At 39.7% G+C, this 20,130-nt stretch overlaps 2 protein-coding genes and 1 non-coding gene across 6 annotated transcripts in view; 2 read left to right on the forward strand and 1 right to left on the reverse strand.

Annotated features, from left to right (window-relative positions):
- ldb1a (LIM domain binding 1a) overlaps nucleotides 1-4,273 on the reverse strand; it is a 39,294-nt gene extending 35,021 nt beyond the window's left edge. For 2 of the 4 annotated variants that reach the window (XM_041790382.1, XM_041790381.1), the window contains exons 1-2: nucleotides 4,112-4,273; nucleotides 842-996 (exon numbers count right to left, since the gene is read on the reverse strand). The gene's annotated coding sequence lies outside the window, so the exon portion shown is untranslated. Of the gene's footprint in view, nucleotides 1-841; nucleotides 997-4,111 lie in introns of those variants that run through there. The other 2 variants (XM_041790384.1, XM_041790385.1) reach the window with 2 other exon arrangements.
- An 84-nt stretch (nucleotides 4,274-4,357) lies between these two features.
- On the forward strand, nucleotides 4,358-19,830 carry pprc1 (PPARG related coactivator 1). The gene is made up of 14 exons (XM_041790380.1): nucleotides 4,358-4,513; nucleotides 7,763-7,858; nucleotides 7,966-8,115; nucleotides 8,790-8,870; nucleotides 8,961-10,965; nucleotides 12,317-12,370; nucleotides 13,323-13,383; nucleotides 14,550-14,617; nucleotides 16,373-17,084; nucleotides 17,166-17,363; nucleotides 17,838-17,910; nucleotides 17,993-18,114; nucleotides 18,388-18,539; nucleotides 19,355-19,830. Exons 1-14 carry the CDS (start codon nucleotides 4,433-4,435, stop codon nucleotides 19,453-19,455), a joined length of 3,954 nt encoding a protein of 1,317 aa, XP_041646314.1. The 5' UTR covers nucleotides 4,358-4,432; the 3' UTR covers nucleotides 19,456-19,830.
- LOC121511604 lies at nucleotides 18,174-18,311 on the forward strand. Its single transcript, XR_005992061.1, has one exon. It is a non-coding gene; the product is annotated as a small nucleolar RNA SNORA50 (small nucleolar RNA).
- Nucleotides 19,831-20,130: the final 300 nt, after the last annotated feature.

The raw sequence follows: 20,130 nt of genomic DNA on the forward strand, positions 1-20,130 counted from the left end.
GTACTTTTCTAAATGTTTCATTCCATGGCACATAACCAGAGTGCTTTTGTTCTTCATTGAGATTCATGTTCCTTCAACAAGGGACAAAACTGATCAGTCAGACTCACAGCTGTTGCCTGAGGGATCCCTGGGTTGATGCCAGAAAATCTACAGCAGCGAGTCTTTAACTACAAGTGTGTCTGATGTTTTGAAGATGCTGTGTAATAAGGATGGCTTTTAAAACTGCAATAAAGACATATAGAAACATTTTTCCACAAGAGAAATCTGATGGAGGTTATGGAAGCGTTTTAAATCTTAAACATTTCAGAGGGGAAATAAGAGTTTTACTCTGACAAGACAGGTGATAAATGTAATTTTAGAGACAGAGACACAGAGAAAGTAATAAAACACGGCTGAAGACCCCAGATTGTGTCTGTGTGAGGTTCTGAGCTCACCTGTAATCCGTGTCTGCAAGTGGGACTCAGGGAATTGCCTGTGGCTTCTCAGTACAAGGCAATACTGAACCTACAAAGAAATATTGTTCCACTTTTGCATTTGACCCAATTTGTTAAAAAACTCAATGTTTCACTGCCTATCTGCTTATTTACTCATATTATCTTTACTTCATGTGCTACACATGTTAACAGAAGACATACTAATAACTGATCCTCAGTTTTCCTCTCCAGATTGAGATGGTTTCCCCCTTAATAGTAATTTTCTTGTTAGTAGTCCTAATTGTCTCAGTGTTCATCTAGTTTGTGCAGATTTGTGTTTTTAATATACGCCCAAAAAGCTACTGGTAAGACAGAACTATAAAGTTAATTTTTACTGTCAAAGGAAACTTAATTTAAGTTCCACTTACTTCTTACTTGCATTTTCCTGCATCTCAATTCTTCTTCGGCTACAGCGCGGCCACTGGCTGACAACAGCTGGATATGAAGTAGGAAGATTGAAGCTTTCGATCAAATTTGGTCTTTCTGGATGAAAAACACCTCTGTTATTCTCCTCCACTGACTCCTGAAAAACAGAAAATGAAGTTCCACTGATAATAATGATGTTTCGTCAGCCTATTTCAAATTAAAATCGCTCAGAGTGTTAAAGGGAGCCCAAATGACTGTTGCTAAGCAGCACCCTCTGGTGGCCATTTTTGGTAATCACAGGAGAACAGTGAGCACAAAGTCATTTCAAAGTTAGAAAGTTGACTCAGGTAGTTGAACTCAGGGATATCCCTCTTAATTTTGCTTCATAGTTTAAATGAAATAATTAAGTAAATAAATCTTTAAACCTTAGAAAATAATGCCTCATAATTCAAAATTATCCCTAATCAAATGAATGCATGTTATTTCTAACTGAGGATGCCTTTACTTTTCTAATCATGAGGAATTCCTGTTTTTAAAGTCTAGTTAACTTTTTAATTCAACCTTTCCCAAACCCAATATGAAACTTTTCCACCAAAATACCCTCATACAACCATAGCATGAAACTCAAATCCTTGTCTTTTATCGATGACATTTTTCTTTCATAAACAGGAAATTCAATGCAAATGTTTTGGTTTCAGATCCATTAAAAGTGTTTGTTGATCACAATGACAGTTAATCAGCTGCTGCCATTTCTTTTAATCAGGCATCTGCAAAGTCACCTAAAGTTTAATTTCTAATATTCATTTCTGTAAATGTACGCTGTGGCCCTGCAAACTCCTGTAAAGTAGCATGAATGTCTCAGAAGACACTGATGAACTCTGAAAATCAGAAAGCGAGCAGGAGCAGAATGCTTAACAAAGTGTAAACAGTTAATCTAACACCAGTTAAACCGTGACACTGGCAGCAGGGATGAACAATGTTATTGGTATGATATCCGCAGATATTAGCTTAACCCTTAGAAGTTCAAGGGGCTATTCTTTATATTTTGACAATCTTTTTTTAAATATAAAACACCCCCAAAAAATGTTAACCATGCTCAGGTTTGGTATCATTTTATTCAGCACAACCTCAACTTTAAGAAATGATAACTATTTTTTAAATTAAGCTTACTTTTTAAGATATGGGACCTCAACACACAACAAAAAAAGATGAAATCAGCTTGTTGTTTTCTAAGCAAATATATATCTCAAAATATGTTATTTCAAGAAACAAATTTAGAAATTGTTGCAAACTTACAAATAAAATGGTAAAATTACATAAATCAAGCTAAAAATGAATATTTATTCCACTAAACAGTGCTTAAGTTTAAAATAACCTTTTTATTTTATTTTAGTGTACAGAGGGCAGCAGGGAGATCTTTGCATTTCAAGACTTAGGGATTCCTAAGCAGTGCAAATGAAACAAAGATGTGTAAGTGAGCCAAATGCAGAAAAATACAATTATATACAAGGTATTTTTTTCCATTTGATAAGCTGCCCACTGTACAATATTTTACATAAATATTAAAAGAAGGATAAAATAGCATGGACTGCATTTTTATGAAATGAATGATTAGCAGGTAGTTATAATATAAGGAGATTTTTTTTACTTTAAAAGAAAAATGATATAAAATGCTGACATTATGAAGAAATTATAATACCAGTCCTCTGTAGTATGATACACTTCATCCCATTTATAATATTAATTTTGATATCAAATTCAAACGATAGTATTTCCTGTTTTAACTGACTGGCATCAAACAAAACATATCATCAATTACAGCTGTGGTCCGCTAAGTTGCCTGAAATTTTGCCAATAGGCAACTGCCTGGGGCTCTGTGCTCCATGTAGTTATCATAGGTGTGCATCAATATGAGGTGTACAGTGTGCCTCAAATTACTTTCATGAAAATGAAACTCAAGATGTGTAATCTTTATTTAAATAAGGGGCCAAGAGTGATCATCCAAACAGAGTCCCTATGGCTCATGGCCTCAACAACATCCAAAATGTTAGGTAGATCTAGAAGTACTGAATCAGTGAATTGATGGATCATTTCATGGAAATGTGGTCAGTTTATTTTGTTTAACTGAAACCTATCTACATCAGGATGAATATATAATGAATCAACTACTCTCAGTCATATAAACACTCATACACCACAAGTTACTGGCTGTGGCAGAGGGGTTTCTGCTATCTTTAAATCCAATCTCTGAATCCTTAACCAAGGCTGAGTTATACTTCATATATCGTTTCAAATCCTTATTCTAAATCTTACTTATCCAGTCTCAGTGAGTTATTTTTGCTATAGTTCGCCCTCCAGGCCCTCATGCCTATTTTTTATCTGAATTCCTCCTAGTCCCTACCATGGTGATCAGTGCTGGTCTTTATTTACAGGCCGCATCAGAGGGTGCAGTCTAGACCTGCCCTCTTTGTAAAGTGTCTTGAGATAACTTTGGTTATGAGTTGGCACTAAACAAACAAGGGTTGGCTGATTAAAAAGATTTGTGGCAAATGTCACCCTAACAATGAGCATACACTTTTTATTTTTAAGTTACACTTAGCCCAGAGAGATCACTGGACATGGGCGGAGTGAGGGGGTGGCTTATGTGACTCAAGCCCTGAATGTTTTCTTAAAAGCCCTGAATCTTCCAGGTTGGTTAAAAGTATGTTGCTAATAGATAAATGCAAAAAGACATAAGTGATTAACAATGTGGGCTTGCTGATCACAACATGGAAAGTTGATTCTTAAAGCCAAACATTAGGCTATTTTAAAAAAATCAAACATATGATCTCACTGCTTTGAAATTTTAGTGTTCTGAAAAATACAGTTTTCAGCATTTTTGTGAATAAATCAATATTTCTAACCCCTATGCTTTGTTTGAAAATGCATGATTCCTGTTGTAAACTTTCACTCTAATTTTCTTAACCAACCTATGCAAAGTAACTTAAAAAATTATCAGACACTTGGGAGTCAGATGTGAGAGCTATCTAACTTTAACAATGTATTTCATTATTGTAGAATGATAATGACACTTTTAGCACAATTAGATTGAGGGAAAAACTATGCACTGGATATTTAACACCTCTGGGTCTGCAAATGAATAAAGCCGCCACTGAGCATCCACATGGCAAACATAAATAAAACAGTGACGTACAAACAACAACAAATTATAGCTAAATAAGAGCTAAAATATATAATAGGAACTTGACTTGATAAAGGGATAAAAAACCTACCTGCTTGTTCACAGTTTGTTTAATGTTTTCTTTCCACAGTTAAACGACGGAGTAAACTTTGTTTGTTATATTGAAGCTATTTTGTCTGCTGTTACGTTTTGTCTTTAACCATAAAACAAAACGAAGAAAGAAAATGATTAAGTGATTAAGAATTAGAACAAAACGCGGCTGCATACCCCCTGACCCCGAGCGTCATTTTACGTCATTTTGCCGGGAATGCTGCACCACGTGTCTGCCACCGGCGTGCTGCTCCCTCCTCTGATGCGGCGATTCATCACTTTTCATTCCGACACGAGACGGGGTAGGGAGTAGACTGGCAAGATGGCGGCGCGGTGGGGAGCAGGCGAGGAGACTTTAACTGCGTGCAATATGGATTTTTTCCCCATGGATGCTCTAGACGAGGTAAAGAATGTGTTCTTTAATGTATTTCCTATTATATCAGTCCGCTGTTACTTGTTTAGCTTGTATTTACAGAAGCAGAACAGAGCATGATGTTTGGACTGCGCATGGAAAAGTGACACGTGGATACAAACGTAGTAAAACTTATTCAAAAAGTTATTTTTGCGGTAAATTACAAAAACTGATAACTCTATGGTCTTTTATTCATTCCTAAATAGTGAATTCTTCCATATATATTTTCTGGCGTGTTTTAGTTTTAAGTTGATGCTAGCATGTGAGTCGGTGTCGCCGGTACGTTAACGTCGCATGTTTCCACACTCATATAATAAACAGTCATTTGAAAAATTCATTGACAGCTGTGTACTCTTATTGTTTATTTGTCGGACACGTGTGCATTTTATGTAAATACCATTAGCTGTGCGTACTAAAGCATCTTTAGTTGGTTTTTGTGAAAAGTACTTGGTGTACAGTCCATTACTGATTCACACACGTGGTGACAAACCCTGCAAGATGCTAATGAGATGGCGTTTCCACCATTATTATAAAGGTTTGTTCTCATTTTTATTTAACTCTGCAGTCGTTTAGATGCTGTGGGTTATTTTTTCCCCATGCTGTCGTGAGTTTGTAGGCTCACTGCCAGCTCAATGCAGTAATGTGTCATCAGGGATGATGCATACAACGGTGAAGCTCTTTTACGTTTGGACTATGCTTGTAATCAATGCAGATTGAAGACACCTGTGGTATTATTCATCCTGACAGGGTAGCAGCTAAACAAGTTTTCATTCAAAGCCTCTGTGTGTCGACATGTGGTTTGGTCGTGTTGAATCACATGTTGGACACTCGCACATGCGCAGAACGCACAACCAGTGAAGACTAATTACATATGCCTCTTTATAGTTAGTAAACGCCTCAACACAAATGTTAGCATTCAAAGTATGCATTTAATACAATAACTGGTAGATTTATTGTTGAAATAAACACCAGGAGCAGACGTGAGGCCTGTGCTGAGGTTTGTTGTAGTTCAACACGTGGGCGTCCTAAGGGAAGCTACCTGCCTACTACTGCCTCCCTTTGGACGGGGTGAGGCAAGGATCAAACATGTCTGCGCACTGTGCGTGCATGTGTAGATAGAAACACGTGGGTCTCAGAAGATACTACTGCGTTTTCAGATGAACGTGCACAACTTTATCAGTTGTGTTTGACCTTGCAGGGGGGCTATATACTGTACTTAATGTAGCAATGTCTATGATTCATATCTAAAAGTTAGATATCACATGGAAACATTAAAACAACTAGTTTGTATTAAATGAAACACCTCGTCAAAAACATGTTTAAAATGCACTGATTTATTTAGATACATATGGCATAAGTTACAAATGTTGGTGACTTAGTTTTACTTTTTTGGCAGAAATTATAGTGATCTATATATCCTTTTGAAGAAAACTTTAGTTAAACTTATACTGACAAGTGATTTACTATCACTTTTGTCAACATTTTCAATGTTATGTTTGAAATGATTAATTCTCTTATTAAATTAATGAATGATGCCATCAAAGTGTGAGGGCTGTTAAAAAATAAAGCTGTCATTAGACAGGAGGTGAATGGAGCCATCCAAAATTGCAAGCAAGCTTCGAGACCCTGTGTAAAATGCTTAAACATGTTGGCAATGTTTCTAGTTCTCAGAATTTGCCTGCCATTCTGTATAATAAAAAAAGATCACCCTGACTTGGTGCCTATTTGGCTTGTGTTTGTTGCCGTAGTGTTGAAACAGTTATCAGTACCTTTTGAAATTTACAGTCTTCAAAATAATAGCAGTAATGAAAAGCTTATTTGAAATTCTCGGGCCCTGTCTTATATTTTTTTTCCAGTGTTTCTATATATATAAATAATTGTAGCAAAGCACCTTGGGTGTTTGTTTTCCTCTTCTCGGAGCTGCAGCTAAAAACATGCACCCTATCCTGTCCTCTGGGGTTTCCTTTTCTGACTCTCAATTTCAAACGCCTGACTTAGTTCAGGCTTGCACTAAATCTAAACAACGAAATAAACCAGCATGACCTATTTCCCAGTTCAGGTTCGTCAAGTTGACATTTTCTGTTTATTGATACTTAAGGCTGATACTTATACTTCTGAGCTTTTTATGCCTTTGTTGATAATGGAAGGCAGTAACAGTGTATAGGATCAGAAACAGTGGGGGAAAGGAGCCACAGGCCATACTGGAACCCAGCGCAACTTAACCACTAGGCCGTCTGCGTCCCATGATACTAACCTTTTTAAAAGGAAATAAAACGAGCTGTAACTATTTTCTTTTTCTAGCTGAGGACTTAGGCTAACCTTTGTAAATACTAGAAAACAAGGTCTGGGATAGTTTTTGATGTTTTAGATTCAAGATCATGTAATTAGTAGTAAAATAAACAAGTCGGGCATCTTCTTACTCAAGAAAAAAAAACTTGCTCACTAAACCTTCTGGTAATGTAAATTTTCTGTGACAAATGGCAAAGTGTCAGTGTTAACGCATATAACACTATAGGTATGGCCTAGAAACTTTTATTGACATTTTAACTTTTGAACTTGTTTGCCTTTTCGTTTTCTCCTGTGAATTTGTTTTTATCTTGAGCACACTGAGTTTACATTTCTAAGAAACATCCTTTGTAAATATGAATTCACTTGAATATGCAACTAGTTCATATATTTGGGATTGTCTAATGCATTTTCTTTTATATAAAGATGAAACACTGCAGTTAAACTTCTAAATGTTGCTTAATTTAGAATTAAAAGAGGAATTTAAAAAGTTTAGAAAGCTGACAGATGCAGTATATGTATTGAAGTCCTGAGGATGTAAACCCTTGTTTCCGGTGTAAACTGTTTTTCCTCATCCATTTATCTTCTGTTTTTGTTTTTTTTATTCATAGATTCCTTGTGACACAACCTTGGGCAGTGTTTTCTGATTAAAAAAGAGTTTTTTCTTTCCATAGTTGAAGGCTTAGATGCTTATCTACTATTAGTATTTGTGCTACCTCTTTTATTCAGTTAATTGCTTTATTTTTTTCCTTGGATTTTTTTAAGTCTATCGCTTGGTTACTCTCGTCCTTTACTTTGAGTTGCTGTAACAACTTATTTATTCCCTATTTGGGTATCAGTTAAGACTCATCTTTTTTTTTTTTTACATTTATGCACTTGTTCATGGTGGTGTTTGCCTGAATGGTGAATCCATTTTTGTTCTGTCAAATAAATGAGGCCCGTTTTTCTCTCCAGACTGCCGTGCTGAGCTCTGGAGAAACCCTAGAAGCCCTTCAGAGTTGCTTGGACCCCTCTATACTTACAATGTTTGAGGACACACCAACAATAGAGGTAAGGCTCCATTAGAATGATGTTGGCAGAGACATCTGTAATGTATAAGCATTGTAATAGTTTGTTAGTACTCGCTCCTTTGACCTATTTTCAATGTGTTTATTTAGACTAAAGGACTAGATGAGGAGAGTGAAGCCACACTGCTAACCGCCCTGACTGAGATCCTTGACAATGTGGACGATGAGAATCTGTCCCCGTTTGACACACTGCCTGACTCGGACCTGCTGTCGGGTCAGAAGGGCAGGGAACACTCTCCGGTTAGTGGCCAGCTGTCACACATAACTCTCAAAGAGCTCCTCACCGATTACTGCTCCTGACGTCCTCCATCTGGTCTTTAAGCAGGAGGGAAAAAGGGGGAAAGGGAATGCTGGGGAAAAACCTGCTTACCTATGTGGATCTGAAACATCACTTTTTCTCAGTTAATCAAAAATCAACATTGTTTTCCAATTGAGAAAAATAACAGCACAGGTCTAAAAGTTATTGAAATACTTTGAATCCATGTTCAGTATGTTGACACAATGAGCTTTTCTAATTTTGCAGTGATAAATATCAGTAGCTAAAGCGATGCAGCCACCATGTCGCATTGCAAGCCATGGTGACGCTTCTGCTTCCTCCTCAGTTCCTTAGTTGATTCAGGCTTGCTGTTTAGTTTGGCACTTTGTTGCTTGTCTCATGCGTCATTGCTCTGCAGGTGAGCCAAGCAGATTTAAAAAAAAAAATAAAAACATGACCTGCTTTGCCTCAAAAACATTGGAAAAACATTACAAAGCTAATTTTAAACTCTATTGTCTTCTACATATGAAGAGAAATAAGTCCCGTATTTTGATAAGTATTTTACTTTTTTTTTGCAAAATTTCCATGTGCTTCAGAGTCCATAAATATTTTATAAAAGATGTTAATGTCATGCTTTTGTTTTTCTTCCACTCTTTAGCTCCGAAGATTGCTTTGTCTGTCTCGTTCCCCTCCAGAGAAGGACCCACTATTTAACGCAAGACCCTCATCAACTGGAAAGGTAGCTTTTCCCACTCAAATTTGTTCTGTATAATGGTTTATATTTAACAGATTTCTGAATTTAAATGTGCATTTGTTGGTCTATTTCCAGAGCATCCCCAGGATACTTGCAGACTCTTTGCAGAGAAGTGATGGAGAGGAAGAGGAAGAAAACTCCTTCACTCTGAGCCCAGTAAGCCATGATTCATCTCCTGACTGTGACCTGCTGGACTGGAAAGGTCTATCTCTCCCACTTCCTGTCACCTTTGAGCAGGAGGATGAAGATGGTGTTTCTGTGAGCCTGGGGGACTTGGTCAGGCACATGCACCCGTACTGTATGACCATTTGTGTGGAGAATGCCGATGGGGAGCAGATGTTGCCCGAAGGAGGAATCTTACTTGAAGTCGTAGACCAGGGGGAGAATGGAGAGCCTATCCTGGCCATCCCAGACATGAATCTCCCGGTCTCCGTTGCACTAAATCAGCAGAGGGATTCAGAGGAAGCAGAAGAAGCTGCCTCCGATAGCTCAGAGCAAATAGTAGTTGATGATGAAGATGTAACTGTCACTGAGTCTCCAGTGAAAGTTGCAACATCTGTGACAGCAGGCGTAAAAGATGAGATGATTGTAAAAAGACAGAAAGAAGAGATCAGAGAGAAAAGTCCCTCCAGGAGAAAAAAGAAAAAGAAATGTAAAGAGGAGCCTCAATCTGAACCTGTGGAAGGAAGAGTCCTCAGGAGTGGCAGGGTAAGAAACACAGCTCAGGAATCCCCAAAAAAGCCTGAAAAAAGGCCTGCAAAAGAAGAAAAACAAAAATCCCAAAAAGTTCCTCTTGCCTCAGCTCCAGCTTCTTCCCTTAAAAAGCCTGAGAAACTTGATCAGTGCCAAACCCAAACAAAACCAGAAATCGCCACTACACCATTGCCTGTAATGAAGAAACAAGATGCCGCAACTGTTTTAGCTAAACCTAAAGCAGCTCCATCAAATACCAGCACTGAGAAAAGTCAGCCTAACTCTCCTCCTGTAGTGTTGAGTCCAAAACAGCCTGAAGAAATAGCCAAACAGCCAGCAAACAACCCTGAAGAGCTTGAATTATCAGCAGCTCCCTCTGCTGACCTCCCTGAAGTGTCCTCAGAGGCTCCTGCAGCTGCTCCTGCTCCTTTAACACCACCTGTAAGTGGGTCCCTCCCTCCTGCAGCCTGTGCTGTCCCAGAGCAGAAGCCTAAATCCCTCAGTCTGGCAGAGTACCGGCGTCTCCGGCAGCAGAAGAAGCCAGCCCCGGTGGAGAAACAGGACAGCATCAGCACCAAGTGGCCGAGCCTCCCAGAGCTTCCTAAAGAGCTCCCCCCGATCCCCTGCCTCACCGACCCAAGCACCAAAGATCCCCGACGACAAAACTTACAAGCAGCAAAGAAGGAAGTGGAGGAGGTCAGACCTGCGTGGCAGCCAAGAGGTCCATGTGCTCCACCTACACCTGAAGCTCTTCTTGTGCCCCCTGCCTACATGGTGGCTTCTTCTAGAAAGACTTCAGCTGCTTCCTCTGAGTCTAAACCCCAGCAAACACCTGAAATACCAACATCTTCTTCACCCCAAGCTCCCCCAGCTGCTAATTCAGTGAAGAGTTTACCTGCACATCAACAAACCACTGCTCAGCATTCAGCACTGTGTGTGCAGCAGAGCTCAGAGTCTCCAGCTCCCTTGGCAGATGAAAAATGTTCTTCACTCTCAAAAGGGAACAAAGTAATTGAAAGACCCCAATCCCAGCCTGTGTCTCCAGAACTTACTACACCTTCTCCTAAAACCACTACAGAAGCGATCAAGTACATTGCTGCTACTGCGTTGACTCCCAGGAAGGTCACTGTTGTTTTCCCAAAGAGGCCTGAGGATGCTGTTACAGCTTCATTGAATAATAGCCCCTCATTGGATGGCATGTCCTCTAAACCTACAATCAATGGTGCAAAGACCATTTCTTCTCCAGCTGCTCATCCCCCAGACTCCCAGAGTCTAAAGGCAGAACCTGTTGTGCTTGAAAAGACAGAAAAAGCCACTACAGCTCTGAAACCTCAAAGAGCAAAGAGCCCCACACAGGAGCTGATTGAGGCCTTCACCAGTGAGATAGGTGAGTTTGAGTTGTTTTATTGCTTTACTGTTTGTTTAAATGCATGAAACATCTAACTGAATTAACAGTTGATGAAATAATTTGGCAGCTTGTTTTATAGACATGAAACTGGCATATGAGATGCACTTGCATCTCTAAAAGTAGGCTATGTCTTATATATTAAGGATGCCCAATATTACCTGCCTTATATCGGTATTGGCAGTTCTGAAAATGTATGCCTATTTTTACAGCCCATGTATTGGCTGTAAATATTGGCCATTTGTACAAAAAATTGAGTTTAGATCAAGACCAGCAGACCTACATCAGCTGAATTCTTTGTGTTTTGTATATTTTTATTCCTCTAACGTTTGAGTATGTTTTAAGAACTGAGGTGTTAGGCCTGAACTACGGGTACATGTATAAATATCATCAGTTTTGGGTAAAATCAATTTGCAAATGTCGGCATATCTGATACCTGCAAAATTCCAATATCATGCATGCCTCTGCCACCAGTTTAAAATCCTGAGACACATCCTATTGCGACCATTATCACACATTTTATGCAATCCGATGCTCTTGAAAACTCGCCCCCATTCATTGCGTATGCAAGCAGCTGCATTACTGCTGAAAACATCCCAGGCTGAAGAGCAATGAGGACTATGCTGGGAAGGACAGCTGCACCTCTTAATGTCTATTCTGCCCTATTAATTCATATCGCTGCATTTGAACATAACAGTGGTATATACTTTAAAGTAAACTGGCTTTGTTGAGCACTGGTTTCGTTAAAAGACCTCCTTAATTAAATACAAGTGACCAGCAGGCGATGCAAGAGTGCAAACTCAACAAGTGAGATCAGAATGTACACAGCTGCACAGAGACTGGGCATTGCAAACTTGCTAAATGTAAATCACAGCTCAGGATGATGATTTAAACCTTTTCTCCTCGGGAAGACCCTGAAATAGACAGTCTCTACTGTTTAACAGAAACATAGAAAATGCAGTGTTACATCTAAGTCTGTATCCAAAACTGAGCTGGCTGAATATTTGTGCTGAGTGACTACGTCACACAGAAGCAGTGAGAAACTGGTGTAGAGCATGCCCGTATGCATAAAATAATAATACTATAATTAAAGTCAAAGTAATGTAAACATATTCAAAAATCTGATAAAAAAGTCCCATTAGTCCCTAGATTGGGCCTAATCCTAAATCCTGTTTTTTTTCTGACTTGTTTAGAACCAGAATAACTTCTGTAGTTCAGTGTCGCTGTAAACAGAGCATTAATGTGTTGTAACATGCATGATAAGCCTGCTTATGAAATAGTTAAATTAGCACAGTCACTCTTTTTGTAATGACCCAGTTTTTGTTTTGTGCAGGAATTGAAGCCGCTGATCTGACAAGCTTGCTGGAGCAGTTTGAGGAAACCCAAGGTAATCAACACTGGCTGATTGCATTTCTTGTTTTTTTTTTTTTTTGTTTGTTTGTTTTTTTGTTTTTTATCCTTAAAAAGTTCTCTGATCATTCTTTGACCTTTTTCACTCACTCTTGAACTTCACATTTTACTCCAGCCCTGGCAGAAGGGTACTTTTACTCACTAGTGGGTAACTCATTCGAGCATCAAGCTAAATGTAGTCAGAGTGTCAGTTTTCCTGGTTTTGTAATGACAGGCATGCATTAGTGAAACACTATCTTAGTAGTAGTGGGCTGGAAGATACAAATCCAAAGTGGATCTAATGTAACTAGTAGTGTGAAGTGAAAACTCTGGCCATTAAAAATGAACTTCTCCGCAGAATAAACTCATTATCAGGCTTTGGTTTGACAGGTAAAAGAAGGCACAGGTAAGGTTTAAAGACAAAGATTTTAGCGGACTTCTGACAGTTAAATGGCTGTTTTATGTGCTGAAATATTTCCCTTTAAGAGATGTGTGCAGCGGGGGGCAGAGAAGCTGCTTTGTGCTCTCAGCTGCTGGAATTCTGCCCCGTCCGCAAATCTATTTAACTCTCAGCCTGCTGTCTTTGTTTGAGCGGATGTACAAGCTCCATCTGTAACAAGTGGCTGGGCTCTGTTTAAGCATTAGTAATATCAGTTGCCTTTTTATCGGAAATTCACAAAATCTACAGTTTGCTACCTGCAAAATGATGGCATTTTAAAATGCTACAAAAAGGGTGTGATCAATTGCAATTAACTACAAAAATTCCAAGATTAATTGTGATTAAAAATGTTAACTTTTGACAGCCCTGGTGCGAACACATGAAGCACTACTTTTCCACCCGCAGTTTATCCTCTATCAGGCCCAATATCTATATTTAAATTCTTATGTATTTATTTGTTTTGCTCTCCTTTGTGCTCATGCACTCATTTCCTTGTTCCTTCTCTCTTCAGCCAAAGAGGAGCAATGTGTGCCGGAGGTCTGTGGTAGAGCAGCAGCTGTAGGAAACTCCAGGTGAGTTACCCTACAGCCATGAAGCTGCTCAGAGCGAGTGATGGAAATCCCTGAGAGAGCTGAGCATATTTGCTGAGTGTCTGTGTGTGTGCGTGTTTGAAGGTGATATACACCTTTTGCCAAGACCTACCGCAAACCCTGCCTATTTGTTGCTGCAGTGATGGCCTTGTCCTGGTTTGAGTTTGTGCATCCTGGCATAACTAAGGATGGGGATCGTTAGTTTTTATTGATATTAATACCCTTATCGGTACTCCTTATTGTTCCAAGTCCTTATCGATACCACTATCAATACTTTTCTATAGTTGGGTGAAAAAACAAAATGGAGACAAATATTTACTGTCGAAATGGTCTTAACTGAGTAGAGCTAGAGTTATAAAGCTATGATTCAGTCTGTAACATCTATTTTATATCCCTCAAATATGAACACATTCTTCATATTCACAGCTGTATTTATTAAGGTTTCTCATCAAAAACTAAATTTTCCCCTTTTTTAGGTGACATTTGAACACATAACATAGTATACAGTCATCTAATTTATTGAGGTTACCTGAATGCATCATATTTTCCACCTTTCAGCTTGTTAAGTTTGCTAATTAACTTCAATGCTCCCGACTCCACCACAGATTTCTACACTGGATTACTACTTTTAACAGAGTTGCTATAACACTTTGGAGCACTTTTCAGCATTTATCTGAGCAGCTGAAGAAGAAATCTGTTCTGAAGCAGCTAAAGAGAGGGATAGGATAGCATGTTAATCCCAGCGCAGGCGGATATGATTGCATACAACTCACAGGCAGCATCTTTTTTCCTCAAGCAGACGGTTAAAGGCACAATTTTGATGTGCTTTTAGTTTATGTTCGCCTTGAAAGAACTGATGTATGTTTTTACAACAGTAATATCTTTAAAAGACGTTACGTCACAGAGCCTGTGAGACTCAGTAGCAGTATCGATAAGCTAAAACGTTATTGATTTTCAGGTATTTAAAAAACACAGAACCGGGTCCTTATGGACCTAGGTTTCAATCCCCATCCTCAGGCCTAACGTTCGTTTTATTCTTTTTTTTTTTTTTGGTCTGGACTGGCTGTGGCCTGTTCTAAAGACAAACTGAGCTAAAAGCTACAGGAGTTGCCTTTACTGACTAACTGATTCTTCTTTTCTCTTTTCAGTGTTGAGTTGGCTCCGGAGAAAACACCTGTGGAGCGTGTGAGAGCAAACGACCTCTCAAGTACAGCAGGTAAGTCAGCACTAGGTTTCCTGATGAATCCAATGAGTTAAATCATAAATAACAAAACTTGGATTTCCATTTCTTTATAGATTTCATACTAAGGTGCTATTTCTCTGTACATATAGCTTCTATGCATATTATATTAATTAAAACAATGGCATTGCCATCAGAATCAAAAACTACACTCTCACATAGGGCCCAGTTGCCCAAGTTGTACTGTGCCAAAGCATGACTGTCCCCCCTCCAGTCTCCTGCTGGCCTGCATTCACATTGCTCCTTGCACAACCAGGCCTGAGCAAGGTTACCACCTCATGCTCATACAAGCATGCACGTTTATAAAAAGTGTGGTCTCTGAGTCAGCACAGTGAAGAACAGCACAGAGAATATGACTTGGTTTGAATTCTTATGGTTGAGTACGGCCCTCTAAAGGTCAGCTCAGACTACAGGAATTCTGCCACATTTGGCCCGATTGCAACATTGCAGCTCACCATTAAACCTCAGGCCTGAATGAGTCGGGAAATGGCAATTTTGTAGTGTGACATAACTAATGACTTGTCCAAGACACCCCACTACCATGATTTGAGAAGACTAGCATTAACGAGAATCCTGACACCTACCAATAGGAGAGCATTTGCTCTTGTCTTTGTATCATTATTCAACAGAGTGACAACAAACAATCCCCCACTTTTTCTCCCTCCAGGGATTTATGTGGACATATAGGAATTTTCTTGACATGTTGGCTCATTCAGACCTCATGATCTATTTGAAGGGGAGATGGTCCACATCTCCTCTTGATACTTTGGAGAGAGTCCATAATTACTTTGGGGTTTTTTTTCATCTTGTCAGAGCAAAAGCCCGTCAGCATCACAGAGATCACTTCTATGATTCACTCTTTGACTTGACTACCTGTAAACTGTTGCAGAGACAGTGGTGGCGTCAGCATACAGTGAGAGTCAGGGTCAGTCTTGTAGTGTGTGGCCAGGCTGTTGGACAAGACAAGAGTCTTGTCGTGTAGTCTGACATTGTGCCGTTGTGAAAGGCCAAAAATATTTTTGTAGTCTGAGCTGGCCGTACGAATCTAGCATGCCTTGATTGTTCATGGCAGTGCATCACTCAGCATTGACAATACATAACATCCATGTTCTATACATGAGCTCATGAGCAACCCTACTGTCCTGAAACCCACCTCTTCCATCTGTGCTAGAGCCAAGGAAGTTAACCAAAAGTTTACCTTGAGCCCAGTATGACACACTCTTTGGTTAAACTGGGCTTTAGGGGTGAAACATGCTTGGGCACAGCACAGTGAGTGCACCCTTAATCCCCAGTGGGAACATTTGGGCATTAAAGGTTTTCCCACTCTGAATATAAACATAAAAATGTAAGATGTAAGGGGAACTGTGTCAGTTTTAGGCATGATGAAAAAATATAGTATATAAGAAATAAATAGTTGTTTTTGACTTCTTTTTTCTTGTTTTTTTATTAACTAATTGGTTGATAAATATTACAAATGGCATATTTGAAATGAATAAATAACTAACAAATCAGCCATATAGCACAAATGCCTCATCATACATAAGCATGCAAACAGACAAATTAACAGCTAAATGCTCGGTAGAAAAACACCAGTTATAAAAGAACTCAGTGTTTCCACAAACCTTAGGTCAGCAGGCAGTTTGTTTGACAAAACAGCCCCATACTGTCGAAATGCACCTTCACCCGATGTCTTAAAAGATAATTATGAACTTATCTCCCTTTCTCTTTCAGCTCTGACTCCTCCAGCCACTCCTCCCCATCAGATGTGGAAACCTCTGGCCCCTGTGGCCCTGCTGGGGAAGAGCAAGGCAGCAGAGGCCTCAAAGTCCACCCCCTCTAAGGTGATTCAGATAGAAGCCCGGCCTTTGCCCTCAGCCAAGTCCCGCAGCAGACCCACTCCTGCCGCTGCTACTGTAGCCCCAGAAGTGGCCTGCATGGACCATGACTACTGCCTTCCCAGCAAAGGCACTTCAAACAGTGAGGCAGGAAAGCGCTGGAATGTCAAACAGCAGTCATTTATCACCATTAAACCTATCACTACACAAACGGCTCCAGCTGCCCCAGTGCAATCTACCCACTGTAACCCAAACACTGCAGCCACAATCAAAACCCAGGCGTCTCCTTTGAGAGAGCCTCTGGATCACAGGACTGATGGGATAGGGAAGAGCTCAGTTCTGGAGACTCCTGATGCTTCGCCTTCTCGGCTGGACACCGATGCCTCTTTTAAAGAGGAGAGCCCCAGGAGAGGGCCTTTTGGGAGATCCTACCGCCGTCATGCTGCTTCTCGCACACCAAGCCCCAGATCGAGTAGCAAAGAGAGGACTGGAGGCCGTTCAAGAAAGAGAGGATCCCGCCGCTCTCCCAGCCCCATGTCGACTAGTTCAGACTCGGACTCCCATTCCTCTAGATCTCGCTCTAGATCACGTTCCCCTTTTAAGAAAAGGTGAGGCCTTCAGTCAAGATGATTTGTTGTTGGACCTTTCCATGTGTCCTTGATTATAACTGAATCTCCTTATTTCTTTAGGTATCGCTCCCACAGAGATAGAAGTTCTAGCTCTTCCTCCTGCTCCTCCTCCTCCCACTCCGTGTCCCGCTCCCCACCTAGAAGGAGAAGAAAGTACTCCTATTCCTCCTCTCGATCTGGCTCTTGGAGTCGCTCAAGGTCCCGTTCTCAATCCCCTCATAGGCGGGCACAGTGGAATAGGAGCAGAAGAATGCACAGGTAGAGTACAGTGAAGTAGGGTTGTCACTTAAACAGATTTTTAAACTTTGATATGACTCTGGTGAAAATGAGTTGGTATCAACACTCATTGTGATACCACTGCAGCAAAAATAGAAGTCCCAAGCACCCAATTTTGGGTAGTTTACTCCTGCAGACACTATGTTGGCAGCATTTGGTAGTGAAACGTTGCCCATGTATTCGTGCAGTTATTGACACCATTATCTTGACTAATCGGCAGCTTTTGATTGAAATATGACTGAGGATTTTAAGGCTTTTTTTAGCTTTGGTAATTTTGATGTTGATGGATCTTTTAAAGAACACTTTGACTCTGGTCAACTTTTTTAACTATACAAAGTATTTACAGTTTATTGCATGCTTGCATAATGCCAGAACTTTTAGAGAATTTTGAATGTTAAACTTGCACTAATTAAATACTTGGACTGTAAATAAATTAAGGATTCTTGTTTTCTTCAGTCCCTTGCATAGGCCCCGCTATGTTGCAAAACAAAGTGAAGAAGAGGTGAAGAGAAGCAAGGAGAAAGCCATTGTAAGTCCATTTCCTCAAAGTATATGGGTCTTTAGGTGAAAAGTTGGAAGTATTGTGACTGATTTTCCTTTTTTTCTCTCAGGAGGAGCGCCGGGTTGTTTACGTTGGGCGAATTCGGGGAACAATGACTCAAAGAGAACTTAGAGATCGCTTCTCTTTATTTGGTGAGATTGAGGACTGCACCCTGCACTTTAGAGACCATGGGTAAGACAGCTAGATTAATCCATGCATATTTTAGTAAGTCTGTGTTTGATGTGAGCAAACTGCACTGTCTTTGAACCTTTTTGGTCTTGGTGTGACCTCTTAGGCCAAGCTACAGTGCTAAAGTAAATTTGACTTGTTCATAACTGGGGCCTCCTGGCAACCCTCCCAGGTCGCTCTTTTAAATGCAAGTCACAGCTCAAAACTAAGTACGAGAATTTTGACTTCAGATGTATTGAAAATGAATTCAGGCTGATGTTTTGTTTCCTATTGCAGGGACAACTACGGCTTTGTCACTTACTATGACACAAAGGATGCTTTCACGGCCATCGAGAACGGAAGCAAACTGCGTAAACCTGACGAGCTGCCATTTGATCTCTGCTTTGGGGGAAGGAGACAGTTCTGCCAGACCAGCTATGCTGACCTGGGTAAGCATAAAACCAAACATCTCCTAAGTATGACTTAACTAGTTCTTGGAAGATGTGAGATGTTTGCTGAACTGTTACTGTGTGCATACATAAGATAAATATGCAACTTTGAGACACTTTACTAGAACCACAGCAGTTATCTCAGAAACTGGGCAAAATACATAGCAACTATTCAGAGGAATAGACTAACTCCACTTAGTTGTGCTGTTGGCTTGAAAAAAGGGATTTTCTGTTTTCAAAAGTGCGCAGTAAGATATTCAGTCCAAACTAGAACAATTTTCTTTAATTTTTCCTGTACACAAGTCCATTTAAAGGGCAACTAAAACCCAGAGTTTGAAAGGGAGGGGCCAGACTGATTTCACTGTTGGCAGCTACCAACAAAGTTAAGAATAGTTTATGTAGCGCGGGTATATTCAGACATATGCTAGTTATGCTAGTTTTCCTGGAGCTACATGAACAGGCATACTTACAGGCATATCGAAAGAACATTCAAAACATAATTATGTACTGCTGTCTGCACAAACCATCACATGTAGGAGAGGGAGATGCACATAGTTCTTTACCTCCAGAAATTAGTCATGGGTTTTGGTTACTCTTTAAAGTTTTGCTAGTTGGCTGTAGCGACTGTAGAGATATATCATGCCCTCAGTATTTAATTTTTGGCTGCCCCCCCCCCATGTAAATGTCAGCATTAGTTTTCATATAATGTCCATTTTATTGTGCATCCCAACCCAAAATACTCAAAATGCCCTCTCTGTCCTTTTTTTGTCAGTTCTGTGTGGACTCTTTCTGACCTTATTTTTTATTTTTTACAGATTCAAGTAAAGAGTACGATCCACTGCCGGGGAAAGGCAAGTTTCATACACTAGACTTCGACACTTTACTGAAGCAAGCCCAGCAGAGTCTGAAGAGGTAACAGGAGGCCTGCAGCAGGGAGCAGATGACACTTACCTCAGAGCCAACGCTTTGGCTCCCTACCTGCAACACTGTCTTTATGTTTTAGTTGTTGCATATATTTTGCATATGTTTTTATTTGTTATTTTGTTTCTGCAAGCTAACACCTTCTATTGAAGTGAAGATTTGTAATGAAAGTAGTAAAAGAAAAAAAATTGAATAATGGAAATAAATAATTTTTTAAAATTTTATTTAAATGTAAAATTCAATTTGAATTGTATGAAGAGAATCATTTTTAAAAAGGGGAAAGCATGTGGAATGAAACTCCCTAATGACTGGGAGAGGTTGTAATACATTATACAAATGTACTACAGACCTAAATAAACGGAAAAATATGGCCATGTGTTATGTGTTTTTTTTTTTATGAATTTTGTTTTATTACTTAGTAATATTTTTAGTTATTTGACAGAGAAATAGACCATTTTCACACAAGATATTTGGGAGGTGCCTTTAAAAAGTGTTGGGAGTAAAATAATAATAGTAAACATACATCCATTTTCTTCTGCTTATCTGGGGCGGGCTCACAGAGGCAGCAGTCTAGGCTAGTCAAGCCCAGACATCTCTCCAGCTTTTCTTTGGGGATTCTGAGGCAGGCCAAATGAGAGATGCAGATGCATCTCAAAAAATTTGAGTGCAG

The sequence above is a fragment of the Cheilinus undulatus genome, linkage group 6 (assembly GCF_018320785.1).
Source record: "Cheilinus undulatus linkage group 6, ASM1832078v1, whole genome shotgun sequence".
NCBI lineage: Eukaryota > Metazoa > Chordata > Actinopteri > Labriformes > Labridae > Cheilinus > Cheilinus undulatus.